General features: G+C 40.1%; 1 protein-coding gene across 3 annotated transcripts; it reads left to right on the top strand.

Moving 5' to 3' along the window:
- The first annotated feature begins 3,110 nt into the window (after window positions 1-3,110).
- Window positions 3,111-12,286, top strand: LOC146980796 (GTPase IMAP family member 8-like). Of its 3 annotated transcripts, none has more exons than XM_085785781.1 (6): window positions 3,111-3,186; window positions 3,902-3,943; window positions 5,318-5,368; window positions 5,761-6,366; window positions 7,218-8,354; window positions 8,536-12,285. In XM_085785781.1, exons 2-6 carry the CDS (start codon window positions 3,925-3,927, stop codon window positions 10,197-10,199), a joined length of 3,477 nt encoding a protein of 1,158 aa, XP_085641907.1. In that variant the 5' UTR covers window positions 3,111-3,186; window positions 3,902-3,924; the 3' UTR covers window positions 10,200-12,285. The 3 variants fall into 3 exon arrangements, with proteins under 3 accessions (XP_085641907.1, XP_085641909.1, XP_085641908.1); XM_085785782.1 differs by having other exon boundaries at window positions 3,129-3,180; window positions 8,536-12,286; XM_085785783.1 differs by lacking the exon at window positions 5,761-6,366 and having other exon boundaries at window positions 8,536-12,282.
- Window positions 12,287-16,187: the final 3,901 nt, after the last annotated feature.

Below are 16,187 nucleotides of genomic sequence, written 5' to 3'. Positions count from 1 at the left end.
GCCTCACTCAACATAGCCTATAACAGACTCTGTAGATTTGTCCTTGGATGTCCTTTTCTTACTCATCACTGCACAATGTACACTAGACTCAACTGGCCAACATTGAACATGAGAAGACACATGCACTGGTTACAGCTGATATACAAATGTATTTATTTTAATTACCCATCCTATCTACAGCAGTATCTTATACCATATACAACAAGTTATCATATCAGACATTCATCGCAGCCCTTTTTTTCTGTTCCCAATGTCATTAAATCATTTGGTAGAAGAGCTTTTATGTTTAAAGCACCTGCAGATTGGAACAACCTTCCTGCTAATATCAGATCCAGTTCCTCTCTTGGTATTTTCAAGCATGCTTTGTCTTCTCATCTCATGGTGACCTGTTCCTGTTTTCACTGAAGACGCATTTCTGATTTGTTGATCTGTTACTTATCATTATATACTGTCTTTTTAGTCCCAGTGTTGACCTTTGTGGCCCTACTATGGTTGTTTTGTTTTGTTTTGTCCCAATGTAGTTACAATAACTGTGGTTTGTCCTTGTTTGTACTATTGTTCTTGTCTTTTGGTTTGCTTGTTTTGTTTGTTTATTTGTCTGTTTGTTTTTCTATATTGTTGAGAACATGTTTGTCTGTTGAATCTATGTTTGTCTATATGTTTGGACCCCCTCGAAAACGAGATGATACATCTCAAGGGGTTTTATCCAAATAAACAAATTTCTAACAAACAATGAGAAATTAATAAACTGAAAAACTAATTGGAGAAAAAATTAGAGCCAGAGATGAACTGACACAGGAGCTTCAGGAACCTTTGGACCAAACAAACCAGAAACTGACACACAGTGAAATAAAGAAAAAAAACAACACAACACGTGATCTCAGAGAAAAGACAGAGAGAAAAAAAATCTGAACAACACTGACCTAATAAATCAATTTAATTAACGGTCATTTCCAGTCATTGTCTAAAGACAGGCTGAAGGCTGAAGTCTGTGTGACCACCACACATGAATATTAAATAACATGTAGATATAAAACTTCATATTAAGAGGTGAAATATAAGACATTACGACGTGAAACACACAAACAGCTGAAAACCAGAGAATAAAAGTCTCAACCAGACAAAGTTTAAAGAGATAGTTCAACATTTTGGCAAATCGGCCCATTGCCATAATCCCTATAGTCATAGCAGTAGGTTCGTTACCTTTAATTGTCGGTGCAAGCTATTTTTAGAACGGCGGAGCAGAGCCGTGAGCTGCTCAGAGCTACGCTACGGAGGCTCATTATGGGATTTCTTGGTTTCCCTCATCAAACTCATCAAATACACAATCCAACAACTCCACAACGCTCTGGTGGACAAGTTGTGACCTGCACATTCACCACGCTGTGAGATAATAACACAACGTTACCAGACAGAGTTGTTTTAGAGGGAAATTCATGCAAAACCGCTGATGCGCGTTGCCTTCAGGGACAGTTTTTCAACAAGCAGTCTTTGCATTTGCCTCAAAAACAACTCTGTGGGCCAATGGGCCAATTTGACAAAATGTTGAACTATCCATTTAAGTTGCAGCTGCACCTCCATACACCTGCTAATGCTAATGCTAACAGGCTTAAATATAGGCTACTCATACACACTCGTTCATACAGTGGTATTTGTTGTGACTGTCAGAGATCCCTCTGTAGTCTGTTGCAGTTTGTGTTTTATTGATATTGATTATGTCCAATGACACTTGTTGCCATGGTTACAACAACACAAACAGCTCATTTCTAAAGAGAATCAAACACACCACTGTCCCCTGTCACAACCTGCTCCAGATGTGGACTTTGTCTCATTTGTACTTTTACTTTTGCGCCTGTCATAATAATTACAACCACTGGGTGTCGCCTAGCAACAAAGACAGAACTATGGGTCATAATGAGCTGCTGTTACTGCAGAAATCCCTGTATGGCCTTCATGTAACATTTATCATTTTAGGGTACAAAAGTTAGAAGTGAATTAATGAACAAATACTGAAAATGTTTTTCTAATGTAAGAGACTCAACCTGTCTCACATTTGTAGGAAATATAGGATGTAAAGTGGTGGTGTAAGCAAATAAAACAGATGTCAATTTGAGTCATGTTTTATTGCCAAGATTTATTGACGTTGATGTATTTGATGATATTTTAATTTATTTACCGAGTCATTTTCATATTTGGCAACTTCCATCCTCCGTATCGCAGCAATGTTTTTTCTACTTTTCCCACTGAAGCTTTTACTTTCACTTGGCCACAGAGTCCTGCAGTAGCAAGTTCAGGTGAGTGAACTCCATTTTATTTGAATAAAGAGCTCCAGCACTTGTAGCTCAGAGAACAAACCGAGGCATTTCAGCTTGTAGCCTTCATCAGGGTCATCAGGTCGGTCAAGTTGCTGCTGGAGCTCTTTGTTTTATTTAAAGCTTCCAGTTCCTCCATGCATCCGTTAAGTTTGTGAAGTTGAACCAGATTCACAGTTTAACATGATACAGCTGTAACAGCTGGATGTGGAATATGCTCCTTTTCCCCGTATTTAAACCAGTAAGACCAGCTGGCTGCTGTGTGAGGCCAACATGAATGTAAACCTCATTGATGAGCTCAGCTTCATCAGCTCCTCCTTGTCGTGCCCAAAAGTACTGAAGACCAAAAACTTGAGGTGATCGAGCATTTTCTGTGGCGGCTCCTAAACTATAAAAATGTCCCCTACTCTATACTTTTAAATCACGTCTAAAACTTACTTTTATTCTTTTTGTTTTTTGTTTATCTGCTTTGCCCTATTATGGCTATTTCTTACTTTTTAAAATCTATTTATGTCTTTTTATTCTTTTTAAATTCTTATTTTTTATCTTTATTTTTAATCCTCATTGTGTTTTTCTTAACCATGTTGTGCTCTGTCTTGTATTGTAAGTCACTATGCAGGTAAACTTTTATGTTTTGGAAATGTGCTATATAAATAAAGCATTTCATTGGAGTTAAAAGGGGAAAAAAGTTAAATACAAAGTGGTAAACAGACATCAGTGACCGTGTGAACCGTGTGCAGCGGGAGGGAGGGGGGAATCCCGAGCAGCCCCCTAATAATCGAGTAGCGCACTTTGGTCGCACTGCTCAGTGCGCACCATAGACGGTTCTGTTAAAGGTCAACGGAGAACGAGTCGCCAGCCTGTGTCCGTGCGTGTAAGTTTTACTTTGTGTATGATACTTCAGGCGGGATTCTTATAAATATGAGACTGTTCATGTTTGTGATATAAATGTAGCAGTTTGTTTATGTTAAATATATTCCAACACACTGGTTAAATATGTTCTCAGTGTAACACTGTTGTGAATGTGTGCTGCATACCACCGGTGGTTTTGATATTTAATAACAGCTGCAGTGGTCAACATGTTCTACATTGTAATGCTGTGGTCTGCAGCGCCCTCATGCGACCACTACAGAGTACTGCTTCTGACTGCAGAGGTCAATCTCTGTATTTCTCTATTGCATATACTGTATGTTTAACTTACCAGTCCACGTGACTCTGTTTCTGTAAAATACTAATTGTGTCTCATTTTGTGTATTTGTATTAATACAAGAAAACCACCACAACTTTATACAATGTGTGGATCAAAAAAGAAGATTCACTCTAAGGCCAGACTTTGTACACTGGCATTTAGACGTGTAATATATTAACTAACTGAACATATGGAGAGAGTGAGAGAAGAACATCTGATGTTGACAAACATTAATTAAACAAGAAGGAAAAAAGACGGATAAGTTACAGTAGCTACACTGTAGTGTCAACAACATCAGTTCAGTGTTCTCCTGTTGGTTTGACTTCAGTTATTAATCCAGTTCATGTCACACTAGTAGAATTATTAATAACAAGATCATGTTTTGTTTTTATTCCCCCAGATCTCCAGTTCACAGGCAACATCATGGAAGTTAAATTATCTGGTGAGTTCAAGTTCAAACATGATATTTGCAAATAACAACATTTTTTGTTTGTTTTTTTGCACAGAGGAACATGTAGTTTTCTGGAGAGTCATGAAGGAATTTTCTTTGTTCTTCATTCCTTTCTTGTCTTTGGTCAAATAAGCCACATTTTTGTTGAAACTGAATATTTGATTGACAGGACGTTCAAAGAGCTGTACTGGAAAACAGCCAAACAAGTGGAGTTTGAAAGACAGTATTTCACAATACCAGTTTCAAGAAGTTTTATGAGCAGATGGTTTGAATCACTGCACGTCAAGATCCTCTTTTACGCACCACTGAATGGCGGCTTCCTTCATTCATAAAATTCCAACTGCAGTGTGTGTTTGTGTGATGAAGAGGATCTGGTCAATAATCAACGTGTGTTTTAAACAATTTTTAAAAAAATAGAAAATGTCTGAGGTTGTAGTGAGAGACGCTGAAAAGCCATCAAACAGAAGAGTTAAGATGTCTTCTAAAGGTTTACAACAGGAATACAATGTGACAATGTACCAGAAAAAAGGAGTGCAAAGCGAAAACAAGCCTGCGTTGATGGCATCAAATGAAAATGTTGATTCAATATAGAATGAGTTTGCTGTGTTCATCAAGTGTTACCAAGACGTACATGACTTCCATGAATCTTTTATGAACCTACCTTGGCCCAAAGATGAAGTTGCAAGTCAAAGTAAATACTTCACGGACAAAATGACAATGTACTGTGGTCTGTGTGAGCGCCTGAAGGTGGAAGCGGAGTTGCTCTCTGTGTCCTGCTATTGTTCTGAATCATTGGCGCTAATTAAAAAAACAAACATTCTTCCTGGTTGGGGGTGGAGAGCAACTTTTCTTTGAACCATATGAGAATGGAATGATGATGAGTTTCTATCCCTGGTGAATTTCTCATGCATTTTAGTGTGCTATCAGCGTATTGATTATATTTAGAAAGTATATTATTAAATTAGCTCATTTGACCTGTTGTTACTGGTCCATAAGGGACCACAGGAAATATGTTAATTCCTGTATTTATGTAGTTATGTATCTATATATTTCTCCAGTATTTTACTCATTCAGTCATGTAAATGCTTGTTGTTGCAGTTATTTTGGGGGATTTTTATCCCCTCATTCAGATAGGACAGAGGAGACAAACACTCACTGTCACATTGTCCAAAGTTGTTTAGCAGCCTGTTGTGGACCTTTATGAAACCCATGTCTATAAACATGTGTGAATATTTGAGGAAATCACTTAATTGTTGCTCTTCTTTTAGATGGCTAGATCCAGCAGTGAGTCTCCAGATGAGGCAACTTTACAGAAATAATTGTATTCATTGTTTTAATGAGTGACGTTGTACCTCTGTTTTACAGATCTGCAGCCCCGGAAACGCAGGGGGAGCTATGATTTTCTGCCACCTGACAGTGAGTTTAACTCAAAAGTGTTCAGCCTCTAAGCCCAGATCATTGAAAGCAAGTTAAAATTCACTATCAGTTTGACCAGCTGCGTACTTATGAGTACTCATAAGTAAACTAAGCAGTTAGTAGTGTTGTATTGTTCTCTGTAAAATCGAGGATACTTAAAAAAGACAGTCTGAGCAGGTAGAGAAAAGCAGCTGCGACAGAGTGTAATTCAGAGTGACAGATGAACTGAATGAAATGTACATTTATTTGAGCTTAGCAAATAAAAAAAAAACATGTTGGATCTTTTCTTTCTTTTAACCGAATGAGATTATGATAAAGTGGATGATAACCATAACAAATACATTAATAGATACAACATTGAACATATTCTTGCTGATTTCTTGTCTCCTCAGTGAGGGTTGTTCTTCTGGGGAACAGCTGGTCTGAGAGGAGTTCAGTGGGGAACTTCATACTGGGAGAGACCAAGTTCAACACTAAAGAAGAACCAGACTGTTGTCAGAAACAGAGTGGACAGTTGAAGGAGAAAGAAATAGTCCTCATCAACACTCCAGATCTGCTGCATCCAAACATGTCAAGATGTCAAGACAAACTGACAGAGTTTATAGAGGACTGTGTGAGTCTCTCTGATCCTGGACCTCATGTGTTCCTGCTGGTTCTACAGCCTGAAGACTTCACTGAGAAACACAGACTGAGGCTCTGCAAAGTCTTGACACTCTTCGGTGATCAATCATTTGATTATTCACTGATACTGATATCAACACCCAGAGAGGAGAGTGAAAACTACATGAACCATTCACCATTAAAACACATGATCAAAATCTGCAGAAACAGATACTTGAAGCAGAAGAACCTGGACCGTACAGAGCTGTTAACACGATTGGGTCAAATTGTAAAGGAAAACAACGGAGAACATGTTTGCTATGAAAGATTTGAGGATACAACATCGACTCTACCAGATGATCAACTAAGGCCAAAACCAAAAGGAACACAAGCTCCTGGTACACAAGCGTTCACCCTTTTTGTTACTATTTTGTTCTTTTCTGTTGCACTTTGGAGAACCCTTTTTGTGGTCTACATGGTAAAATAAAAACCTTTTAGTTCACTACATTTTACCTGTCTACATTTGGATCTGCATTCCTCGCATCCTGACAGAACTATCTGACCAACCACAAATCCCCATCCACGCCTGATGACTCTGTTTCAGTACTTTGCATACTTAACTGAAAAGACTGCCCATAGAGAATCATCACCCTCAACATTACCTTCTTTAATGCCTGGCAGAAAGGTCTCCTCGCCACGGGTGGCAGCGCCAGCCTCACCTGCAGCTCCGGCAATCCACCTAAGCAAGGTCAAGGTCATGTTTATTTACATAGCACCTTACAAACAACCAGGTGCTTTACATAAAATAAATAGCAAGAAAATACTATTATACAATTTAAAAATACAATTTCAACAAAGACAGAGAAAAATACAAATACATTCAACACACAAAACAAGTTTTGTCTCACACAGGTCTGAAAGCCTGGGAGAAAAATTGTGTTTGCCACCCAGAATCCCTACACCCCTCTGCCCGGCCTCCAGGGTCTTGGTGCCTGGCCAGCGCCTCTGACTTTTTGCCCCTAGATTTCCTTTTTGGTTTTGAACTACTGAATTTTCTGTTCTCCCTGATGTTTGGTTTCTCTTGTTGTCATTTTCCTTCACTACACTTAACCTGCCTGAGTCTGCATCTGGGTTCGCACTCCTTGCATCCTAAAGATCATACCATTTTGTGCTGTCTTGGGGGGGTGATAACATACTGTGGATTGCCTGTCTGTGCACTGAGTCTATCTTTGTCTCTGTTGTGTTTCAGTGTCTGGTCTCAGGATCGGGCTGCTGGGGAAAAGTGAAGACAAAAAGACAAAACTTGGGAACTTCATCATCAGGGACCAAGTTTTTCATGAAAACATGTCACCATCCAGACAGTGTGTGGCCTCCCGTGGAGAGTGGAGAGGAAACCCAGTAACATTGGTGAATACTCCAGACATGTTCAGCCTGACTGAGGAGATCATAAGAAGAGAGGTAAAGAGCTGTGTGACTTTTTGTTCTCCTGGACCAGATGTTCTGCTGCTGTTAGTGAACCCTTGTGAGTTCACTGAGGAGAACAGAAAAACTCTGAACTTCATCCTGAGTTTGTTTGGTCAAGATGCTTTTAAACACTTGATGGTCGTCCTAACACATGAGGAGACTGAAATGACTGTCACTCTTAATGAACTCCTTCAAGACTGTAGAGGAAGACAATACAGGATGTCAGAAGACAACTATGGATCCTTGATGGAGAAGATTGAAGAAACATCAAATGAAAGTGACCAAATGAAACCAGCTCTAAACCTGGTTCTGTGTGGGAGGAGAGGAGCAGGGAAGACTTCAGCAGCTGAGGCCATTTTAGGTCAGACAGAGCTTCATTCAGTCTCCAGCTCATCAGAGTGTGTTAAACATCAGGGAGAGGTGTGTGGACGTCAGGTTTCCCTGGTGGAGCTTCCTGCCTTGTATGGAAAACCTCAGGAGGAAGTGATGGAGGAATCACTCAGGTGTATCTCCCTCTGTGATCCTGAGGGCGTCCATGGCTTCATCCTGGTCCTACCTGTGGGTCCCCTCACTGATGAAGACAAAGGAGAGTTAGAAACTATCCAGAACACATTCAGCTGTAGAGTCAATGACTTCACCATGATCCTGTTCACTGTGGAGTCAGATCCTACAGCTCCAGCTGTTGTTAACTTTGTAACTCAAAGCAAAGACATCCAGGAGCTCTGTCAGAGCTGTGGAGGAAGATCTATTGTTGTCAACATCAAGAACAAACAGCAGATCCATGAGTTGTTGGACACTGTAATGAAAGAAAGGAACGAATCATCCTGCTACACAAGAGAAACATTTGTACATGCACAGATAGAAAAGATCATAAAACTACAGTATGAGCTCAAAGAGCTGAAGACACAAAACAAGGGCAGCTGTAAGTACTGTACATGAAAAAGAATATGAATAATAATAATTCATGTTTTCATATGATTTCTGTTTTCATTTACCATCAACCAGATCAATAAAATCAAAGAATTACTTTATTAATCCTTGTAACATAAAAATGCTTGAACAATGTAACATGTGAGGTAACTCCACCTGTTTTCATTTCACAGGTGATGAAGAAACTCAGAGTCCAGACTGTCTCAGGATTGTGCTACTAGGAAAGACGGGCTGTGGAAAGAGTTCTTCAGGAAACACCATACTGGGAAGAGAAGAGTTTAAAGCTGAATTGAGTCAGACATCAGTCACCAGGTTTTGTCAGAAAGCTCAGGGTGAAGTGGACGGTCGTCCTGTTGTTGTGGTCGACACTCCTGGTCTGTTTGACACAAACTTGTCCCATGAACAGGTTAATGAGGAGATGGTGAAATGTATCAGTCTTCTGGCTCCAGGTCCACATGTCTTCCTATTAGTGTTAGCGATCGGAAGATTCACACCAGAGGAGAAGGAGACACTGAAACTCATCAAGGAAGCATTTGGGAAGAATTCAGAAAAGTTCACCATCATTCTTTTCACAAGAGGAGATGATGTGGAGGCGGAGAAGATGAGTATTGATCAGTATATTCAAAATAAGTGTGATGATTCCTTTAAGAAGTTTATCTCTGACTGTGGAGGAAGATACCATGTGTTTAATAACCGTGACAAAGAAAATCACTCACAAGTCAAAGAGTTGATAAAGAAGATCGACACCATGGCAAAGAGAAATGGAAGCAACTGCTTCACTAATGAGATGCTGGAAGAGGCTGAAGCAGCAATACAGAAAGAAATGAAGAGGATCCTGAAGGAGAAGGAAGAAGAGATGAAGAGAGAGAAGGAAGAACTAGAAAGAAAACATGAGAAAGAAAAAGAGGACATGAAAAGAAGAATGGATGAACAGAGAGAAGTAATTGAACGAGAGAGAAAACAGAGAGATGAACAACTCAAGAAAATGGAGGAAAAGATAAAGAAGGAATGTGAAGAGAAACAAAAACTGCAGGAAGAGAGAGAAGAAGAAAAAAGCAAGAGAAAAACATCTGAAGAAAAATATCGTCAAGATTTGAAAATAAAACTTGAAACTTTGGACAAACAGATTCAGATGGAAAAAGAGGAAAAGAAAAGTGTGGACAAAGAGCTAGAGCAGAGTAGAGAAGAGCTGAGAAAACAGCAAGAGGCCTGGGAGAAGAAACAAAGAGAGTGGTGGAGAAATCAAAAGCAAGAAGATGAACAGAGACGACAGGAAGAACAAACAAGAATTCAACAACTTCAAGAAAAGTATGAACAGGAAAGAGAAAAATATGAGAAGAAAGTAAAAGAGGAGGATAAGCTCAGAAGAGAAAAGGAAGAAGAACAGAGAAAAGAATTAGAGAAAAACTATAAAACAAAGCTGGAGAGTCTGAAGAAGATGTACGAGGAGGAGGCCAGGAAGAAAGCTGAAGAGTTGAATGAGTTCAAAGACAAATACACAAAACAACTGGCAGCTGAGAAGGAGTTACGCAGGGAACTAATGAAAGATAAAGATGAGAAATACGACCTGTTACAGTCACTTTCAGCCCACAATGAAAAACAACAGAGAGAAAAACATCAACAAGAAATCAGAGACTTAGTGAAGCGAATTTCACCAAACAGAAAACACCTGGACAAGATCATCAGTTTACTGGATAAACAGGAGAAGGAACTGGAAGAGGAGACAGATGAGAAGGAAAAGGAACATCTGCAGAAAAAACATGAAAAACAAATGAGTGATTTAATACAGAAAGTTTCAGTTGAAAAAGCAAGTCGGAGGATGTGGTGGCCGAGGTAGATTATAAGAACGAAATTAATAATAATAATAATAATAATAATAATAATAATAATAATAATAATAATAATAATAATAATAATAATAATAATAATATCCCTAAATAACCTCTTCAACAAGAGTGTTGGATTTCTGGTATATTTGTTTGTTACTGTTGTTATTACTATTATTATTATTATTATTATTATTATTGTTATTGTTATTGTTGTTGTTGTTGTTGTTGTTATCATTACTACTAGAATATTAGCCTACTTCTATAGTCCATTTTAAGGCAAGGCAAGGCAATTTTATTTGTATAGCCCGTTTTTACAAACAGTTTGTCTCAAAGGGCTTTACATGGCATCGTAACAACATCCTCTGTCCTTAGACCCTCACATCGATTGAGGAAAAACTCCATGGAAAACCCTTTTAACAGGGAAAAATCGGAGAAACCTCAGGGTGAGCAACAGAGGAGGGATCCCTCACCCAGGACGGACAGACGTGCAATAGATGTTGTTACAGACAAGAAAACAGTTCACAGTTTGTCACAGAATGTGCGAAATATGGAAATGTTAGCAGGAGTTGATGAAGGCAGCCTCTGGTGGGGGGGGGGTCTAGAGCTGGCCAGCTCAATGGGAGGACTGGGTGGCAGACTGGTCCATGGGAAGAGAGGGGAGGCCGGTCTAACAGCAGGGGAAAGGGTGGGAGGGGGGGCGATGCAGGCGGCGGCTGGTTAAGAAGCTGTAAAGTGATGAAAACAGTTTGGATTATTCAAACGTATACCTATTTAAAATATATGTGAGAAATCACCCTCACCCTGTTTCCAGTGGAACCAGACACAGAGCCAGCAGGAAGCAGCCAGCAGGCAGGCAGCAGCCAGTCCCTCTCACCCCGGCCCCCCGTCCCTGTCACCCCTGTCTCATCTGGACCACGTGTGACGAAGAAAAGAAAGAACACTGAAGAAGATCTGAGTGACTTTCAAAAAGTTATTCTGAACAACCTCAGCGAACCTCAAGATCATGACGAACTCTACTTCATGAGTCTTGTGGGAACATTTAAACGGTTATCGCAGCAAAAAAAATCACAAGTTAGAATGAAAATTGAGCAAATTTTATATGAAGCAGAGTTTCAATGAGAATCAATAAATAGATTGTTAGAAATGAGTCAAAGTTTCATTGTTTTTTTTAACAAATATAATCCATTTATTTGATCATGAACACAATTTATATTTGTAGATTCTGTATGATTCAGATATTGATAAGATATTATGATATAATGTTAAATAATGTCTTCCTGCCATGTAACTGCTCCCTCAGCAGACGAGAAATATTCTGTGAACCTCTCTCTGATGGCGATAGCCTCCCGTGAGGCATTGTTGCTGCTCAAACGTCTCAGGACCCCCATCACCCCGGGACTGACTTCAGATCCTGATGTGGTCTGTGGATGATCATTCGACAGACCTGCCCTGAGAAGGTTGTGGAGGACACATGTGGCTTTGACGGCTTTCTCTGCCATTTCCGGTGTCACTCCTAGCACCCTTCTGTACAGCCACCACTGTGATGCCAATATGCCGAAGGTACACTCCACCATGCGTCTGGCCCAGGACAGTCTGTAGTTGAAGATTCTCTCTTCTCTTCCCATGTTTTGGCCGGGGTATGGCCTCATCATGTATCTTCTCAGGGAAATGCTTCATCAGCCACAAATACATGTGGCATAGGGCCCAGATGTTCAGCACCAGGAAGTGTTGTGTCGTCTGGAAGAGCAAGAGTTCCCTGACAAAGAGCTCTTCCAAATGTTGAGACAGCTAATGTCCCACACCATCGCTGCTTCGACCATAAGCTCCAACATCTACCACTCAGAAGCGATACTGGGCATCAACAACAGCAAGCAGCACAATAGAGAAAGACCCTTTGTAATTATAATACAGGGATCCGCTGGAGGCAGTGGCCTGGATCACCACGTGCTTTCCATCCACTGCCCCGACACAGTTGGGGAAATCGGCCGCAATTCTTCTCCAGCTTTCTCTGTTGGGTGGTGGCATGAACTCTCCTACCAGGTTGTCCCAGATGGCTTCACAAACCTGTTTCATGATGCCAGCAACTGTAGTGTCCCACACGGTAACTGAATTCAATGGTCCTGAAGGAATGTGTATGTGAGAAACGGGCTGAGAATTATTGTGACAGTGATTATGTTAATGTAAGTTTTTTTTTTTTTAAGTAAACCTAGGACTCTGTTGCACAAAAAAATCCAACAGGCCAAATAATTGCAATGCAGTGGCATGATATGATATATGACATGATGTGACACTTAAAAAATAATTTGTATATATGTGACATTTAAAAAATAATCAGTTTGGGTAAGAATAAGCATATCTGTGTTTATTTTCGTAATTAAAAATAAACATCAACAAATCCACACAACTGACATTGTTCATCGTTGAGCCATCAATGATGAGATTACTGATGATAGATAGATGATTGATAATTAATTCAGTGGCACTGCTATTTGTAGTGGACAAATGAGGGTCATATTTTGAGCCTTAACATAAACACTGCAAGTTATAGCGGCTGAGACAAAGAAAAGAAAAAGAAAAAAAGTATTACAACCGTCCCGGGTCTCCCCGATATATTGAAATAAAAAAAGAATTACCTCAGACAAATGCACAGCCGTTGCGCTGGAGAGATGGTTTCACGGCAGACGCTCTGTCTTGTGATACTGGGGCCAACTTTTCTGAGGAGCAGGTCAAACTGATCTTTATCAACTCTGAAATATTCCTTGAACCTGCCGTCGTCCAGACGAAGCTCCTGGATCAGATGATAAAATTCACCCAAAGTTTTCCGACGCTGAAGGATGGGATGCACCCAGACACGGCAAGTTTTTCTCTTCTTCTTCACAAGGAAACCAAGCAGCAAAGCTGCTGAGAGCAGTTTGCGGTGCTGGAAATCCATCTTTTTCCTCCAAAGGTCTCCTCCAACAGTGACAGGATGTTTTTGTTGAAGTTGATCTGGTCAATTCTGATCAGATGACACGCGGTGCGCGGGCGGCATTCGAAAAAGTTGAGAATTTTTCATCTCCGTGCGCCTCGGACACGCACGGAAAAAAAAGCGTGTCGCACCACGTGGTGTCTCATAAGGATTCTAGTCATGTACCATAGATATTTGATTGTTTTTTTAGTGTTTGTTGTGGTTGAAAGAATTGCCCCCATGGGTTAGCATTGTCGTTATCGCTAGCGCCGGGTAGCCATGGTGTAACTCCGGTTTACCTGCATCAATTTTAGTCACATTTTTTGCTCCCCCCAACATACGTGACCATCAGGAAAACGATTTAGGGGTCAAAAATGACCGGAATTCTCCTTTAAATATGATTTAAAGGGATAGTTCACCCTAGAATGATATTTCGCTCATTATCTACTCACCCTCATGTTGACTAAGGGCTGGAAGAATTTTCAGAGTCCACCGTCCCTTCTCTGAGTTACAGGGGGTCTTGGCATAGCAGTGCATTTCAATGCAACGGTTGCAAAGGGACACCAGAGCTCTTCGTAAAAAAACACACACAAAAAAACATCCAAATACCTCCATGCTGCTCGTATGTAATGTCCGTCTTGTGCTGAAGCCCCAAATTGCGTAATTGTTCCGAAAAAAATTAAATAAGTCCACATTCCAAGCTTGTTTGTAGCATTAGCTCCTAGTGTCTGTTGTCCGGCTCTCCCGCTGCCAGCGCGCATGCGCAAGGTTCGCACTGATACTGAGACCGACTGAGACTCGAGTCGGTCTCAGTGCGAATGAATGAGAACGACGGAAAACATCTGGACTTGAGTGACAGATAAACAAAAGATTGTGCTGACTTGTTGTCAGAGAATATTCCTATCTATCAATATTTTATCTGTCCTCATTTTTTGAGTTTTTTTTTATGTCTTTACTGTGACAGCAAATTACAGATTTTCTGTAAATTGCAGGATTTAAATTCTGTAATAATTAACCAACAGTTGTGGCTCCTGACCTCCCTCCCTTCCTTAATTAGTGACAATGACCACATGTATTTGTATTTGTACAGAATCAGGACTTTCATTCTTTGCTTAGTTCAGAATGCATGGTCTGTGCTGTAGTTCAGCAAAGCTATCAAGATAAAGACTTATTCGCTTTCAATACGCTTATGTAAATGTTTTATAGTGTGTACGTATACAGTCACATCACCTTGTGGGGTGATTTCGCAGTCTAACAGCCTGGTGCATGAAGCTGTTACAAAGTCTGGTGGAATGGGCTGACAGGGACGATACCTTCTCCCTGATGGGAGGAGGCTGGAGAAGTCGTTCAAGGGGTGGGAGGCGTCCCTCACTATGTTGGTGGCCTTGCGATCTAGCCAGGTGTTGTAGATGTCCACAAGTGAGGGAAGTGGTGCACTGATGATATTCTCAGCAGTGTCTATCATGCGCTGCAGGGGCTTGTGGTTAGCAGCAGGGCAGTTACTGTACCAAACCACACTGTGATGCATGTGGTTCATACGCTCTCCACTGTGCCTTCTTCGTCCAAAAAGACACACCAAAAAACATCCAAATACCTCTATAGTGCTCGTCTGTAATGAAAAAGTCTATTTAAGCTTGTTTGTAACGGAAGCTCCCAGTGTCTCACTGCTCTGCAGAGTTCACTGCTCTGCCTGTGTCTGTGCAAATCGCGCAAGATTTGAGACTGAGACACTGGGAGCTTCTGCTACAAACAAGCTTAAAATATAGACTTATTTAATTTTTTCCTGAACAATTTCTCATGTTGGGGCTTCAATACAAGAGGGACATTACAGGCAAGCTGTGTGGAGGTATTTGTATGTTTTCTGGTGTGTCAAGAAAAGTGAGCCCCGTTTGCGACCGTCATATGGACATGCAGTGCTGCACGGAGCCCCGCTGTAACTCAGAGAAGCCACGGAGGACTCTGAAACTTCTCCCAGCCCTTAGTCAACATGAGGGGGAATAGATAATGAGTGAAATTTGAATTTTGGGTGAACTATCACTTTAAGGAAGTATAAGGAACCTGTTGTATCATGTTCCACGAATCAAAGTCTTCTCTGTTATGCTTCAGGAACAAGGGGAACAAAAAGTTTACCTGGGTGTGTTTTAAAGTGGAGCATTTCTACATTGTCATTGGCTGCTGCAGCACTGCATCATATCTCATTTCTCAATGGACTTGAACGTGTCCTGTGAAACATTCTTTGGTCCAAAACGTCTATTTTGATGTCCACATAAAGACGTCTAATTTCAGTAACACTTTACAATAAGTACAAACTATTAGCATTAATAAATACAGAATTCTTCATTTATAACGCATGAATACTCATTAGTAGGCCTATGTAGCTTAGTGCTTATCAATGATGAGTAAAACATTTTAACTGTGTTTAAAAAAAACATACTGTACTAATGAGTATTTGTGTGTTATAAATGATGAATTCGGTTAACTAACGCTTTGTGTACTGTTACCCTAATTTCTCCTATGACAGAAAACAAGCCTTAACACATGAGTTTAATCTAAAGACAAAAAATTGCCAAGTGGAGCATTATAAAAATAGAAATTTTGATGTACTATGCTAGTTTAATTAATTTGCTGAGTCGCTTCTTCAATCACTTTGGCAGTTTCCGCCCTCCGTACAGAGATATTTTTTTCTACTTTATCTTCTGCCGACAGTTTTTACTTTTAATTTACCACCAAGTGTCACAGCAGCAAATTCATCAGGTGAGTGAACTCCACTAAAACTAAAGAAGAAAACGAGTCTGTTCCTCATTATTTCAAAATAATCAAATCAATTAATACTCGAGAGGAGACCACATAGGAACCATTAAAAGAGTAAAAAACTAATATAAACGCGTTGTCTAACACAGACACAGGAACGTGTACCAACCAGACTCAAAGTCTCTGTAGGAAATAAACTGGGAAGATAGGATATAAAATGGAAAGGAGGAATTATAAAAGAACTGAATGTAGAAATTTGAAATAAAAAGTGTGTCAACGCAGAAGCTGATTAAAACAA

Source organism: Trachurus japonicus, chromosome 9 (assembly GCF_045865225.1).
Source record: "Trachurus japonicus isolate A0001 chromosome 9, Traja_1.0".
Taxonomy (NCBI): Eukaryota; Metazoa; Chordata; class Actinopteri; order Carangiformes; family Carangidae; genus Trachurus; species Trachurus japonicus.
This window is presented reverse-complemented; position numbering and strand designations above follow the sequence as displayed.

Excerpts from the sequence above, each read along its gene's own strand:
- LOC146980796 (XM_085785782.1), top strand. Across the intron at positions 5,369-5,760 it reads TGATTTTCTGCCACCTGACA|TGAGGGTTGTTCTTCTGGGG; the intron begins GTGAGTTTAACT and ends TTGTCTCCTCAG. Across the intron at positions 6,367-7,217 it reads AAAAGGAACACAAGCTCCTG|TGTCTGGTCTCAGGATCGGG; the intron begins GTACACAAGCGT and ends GTTGTGTTTCAG.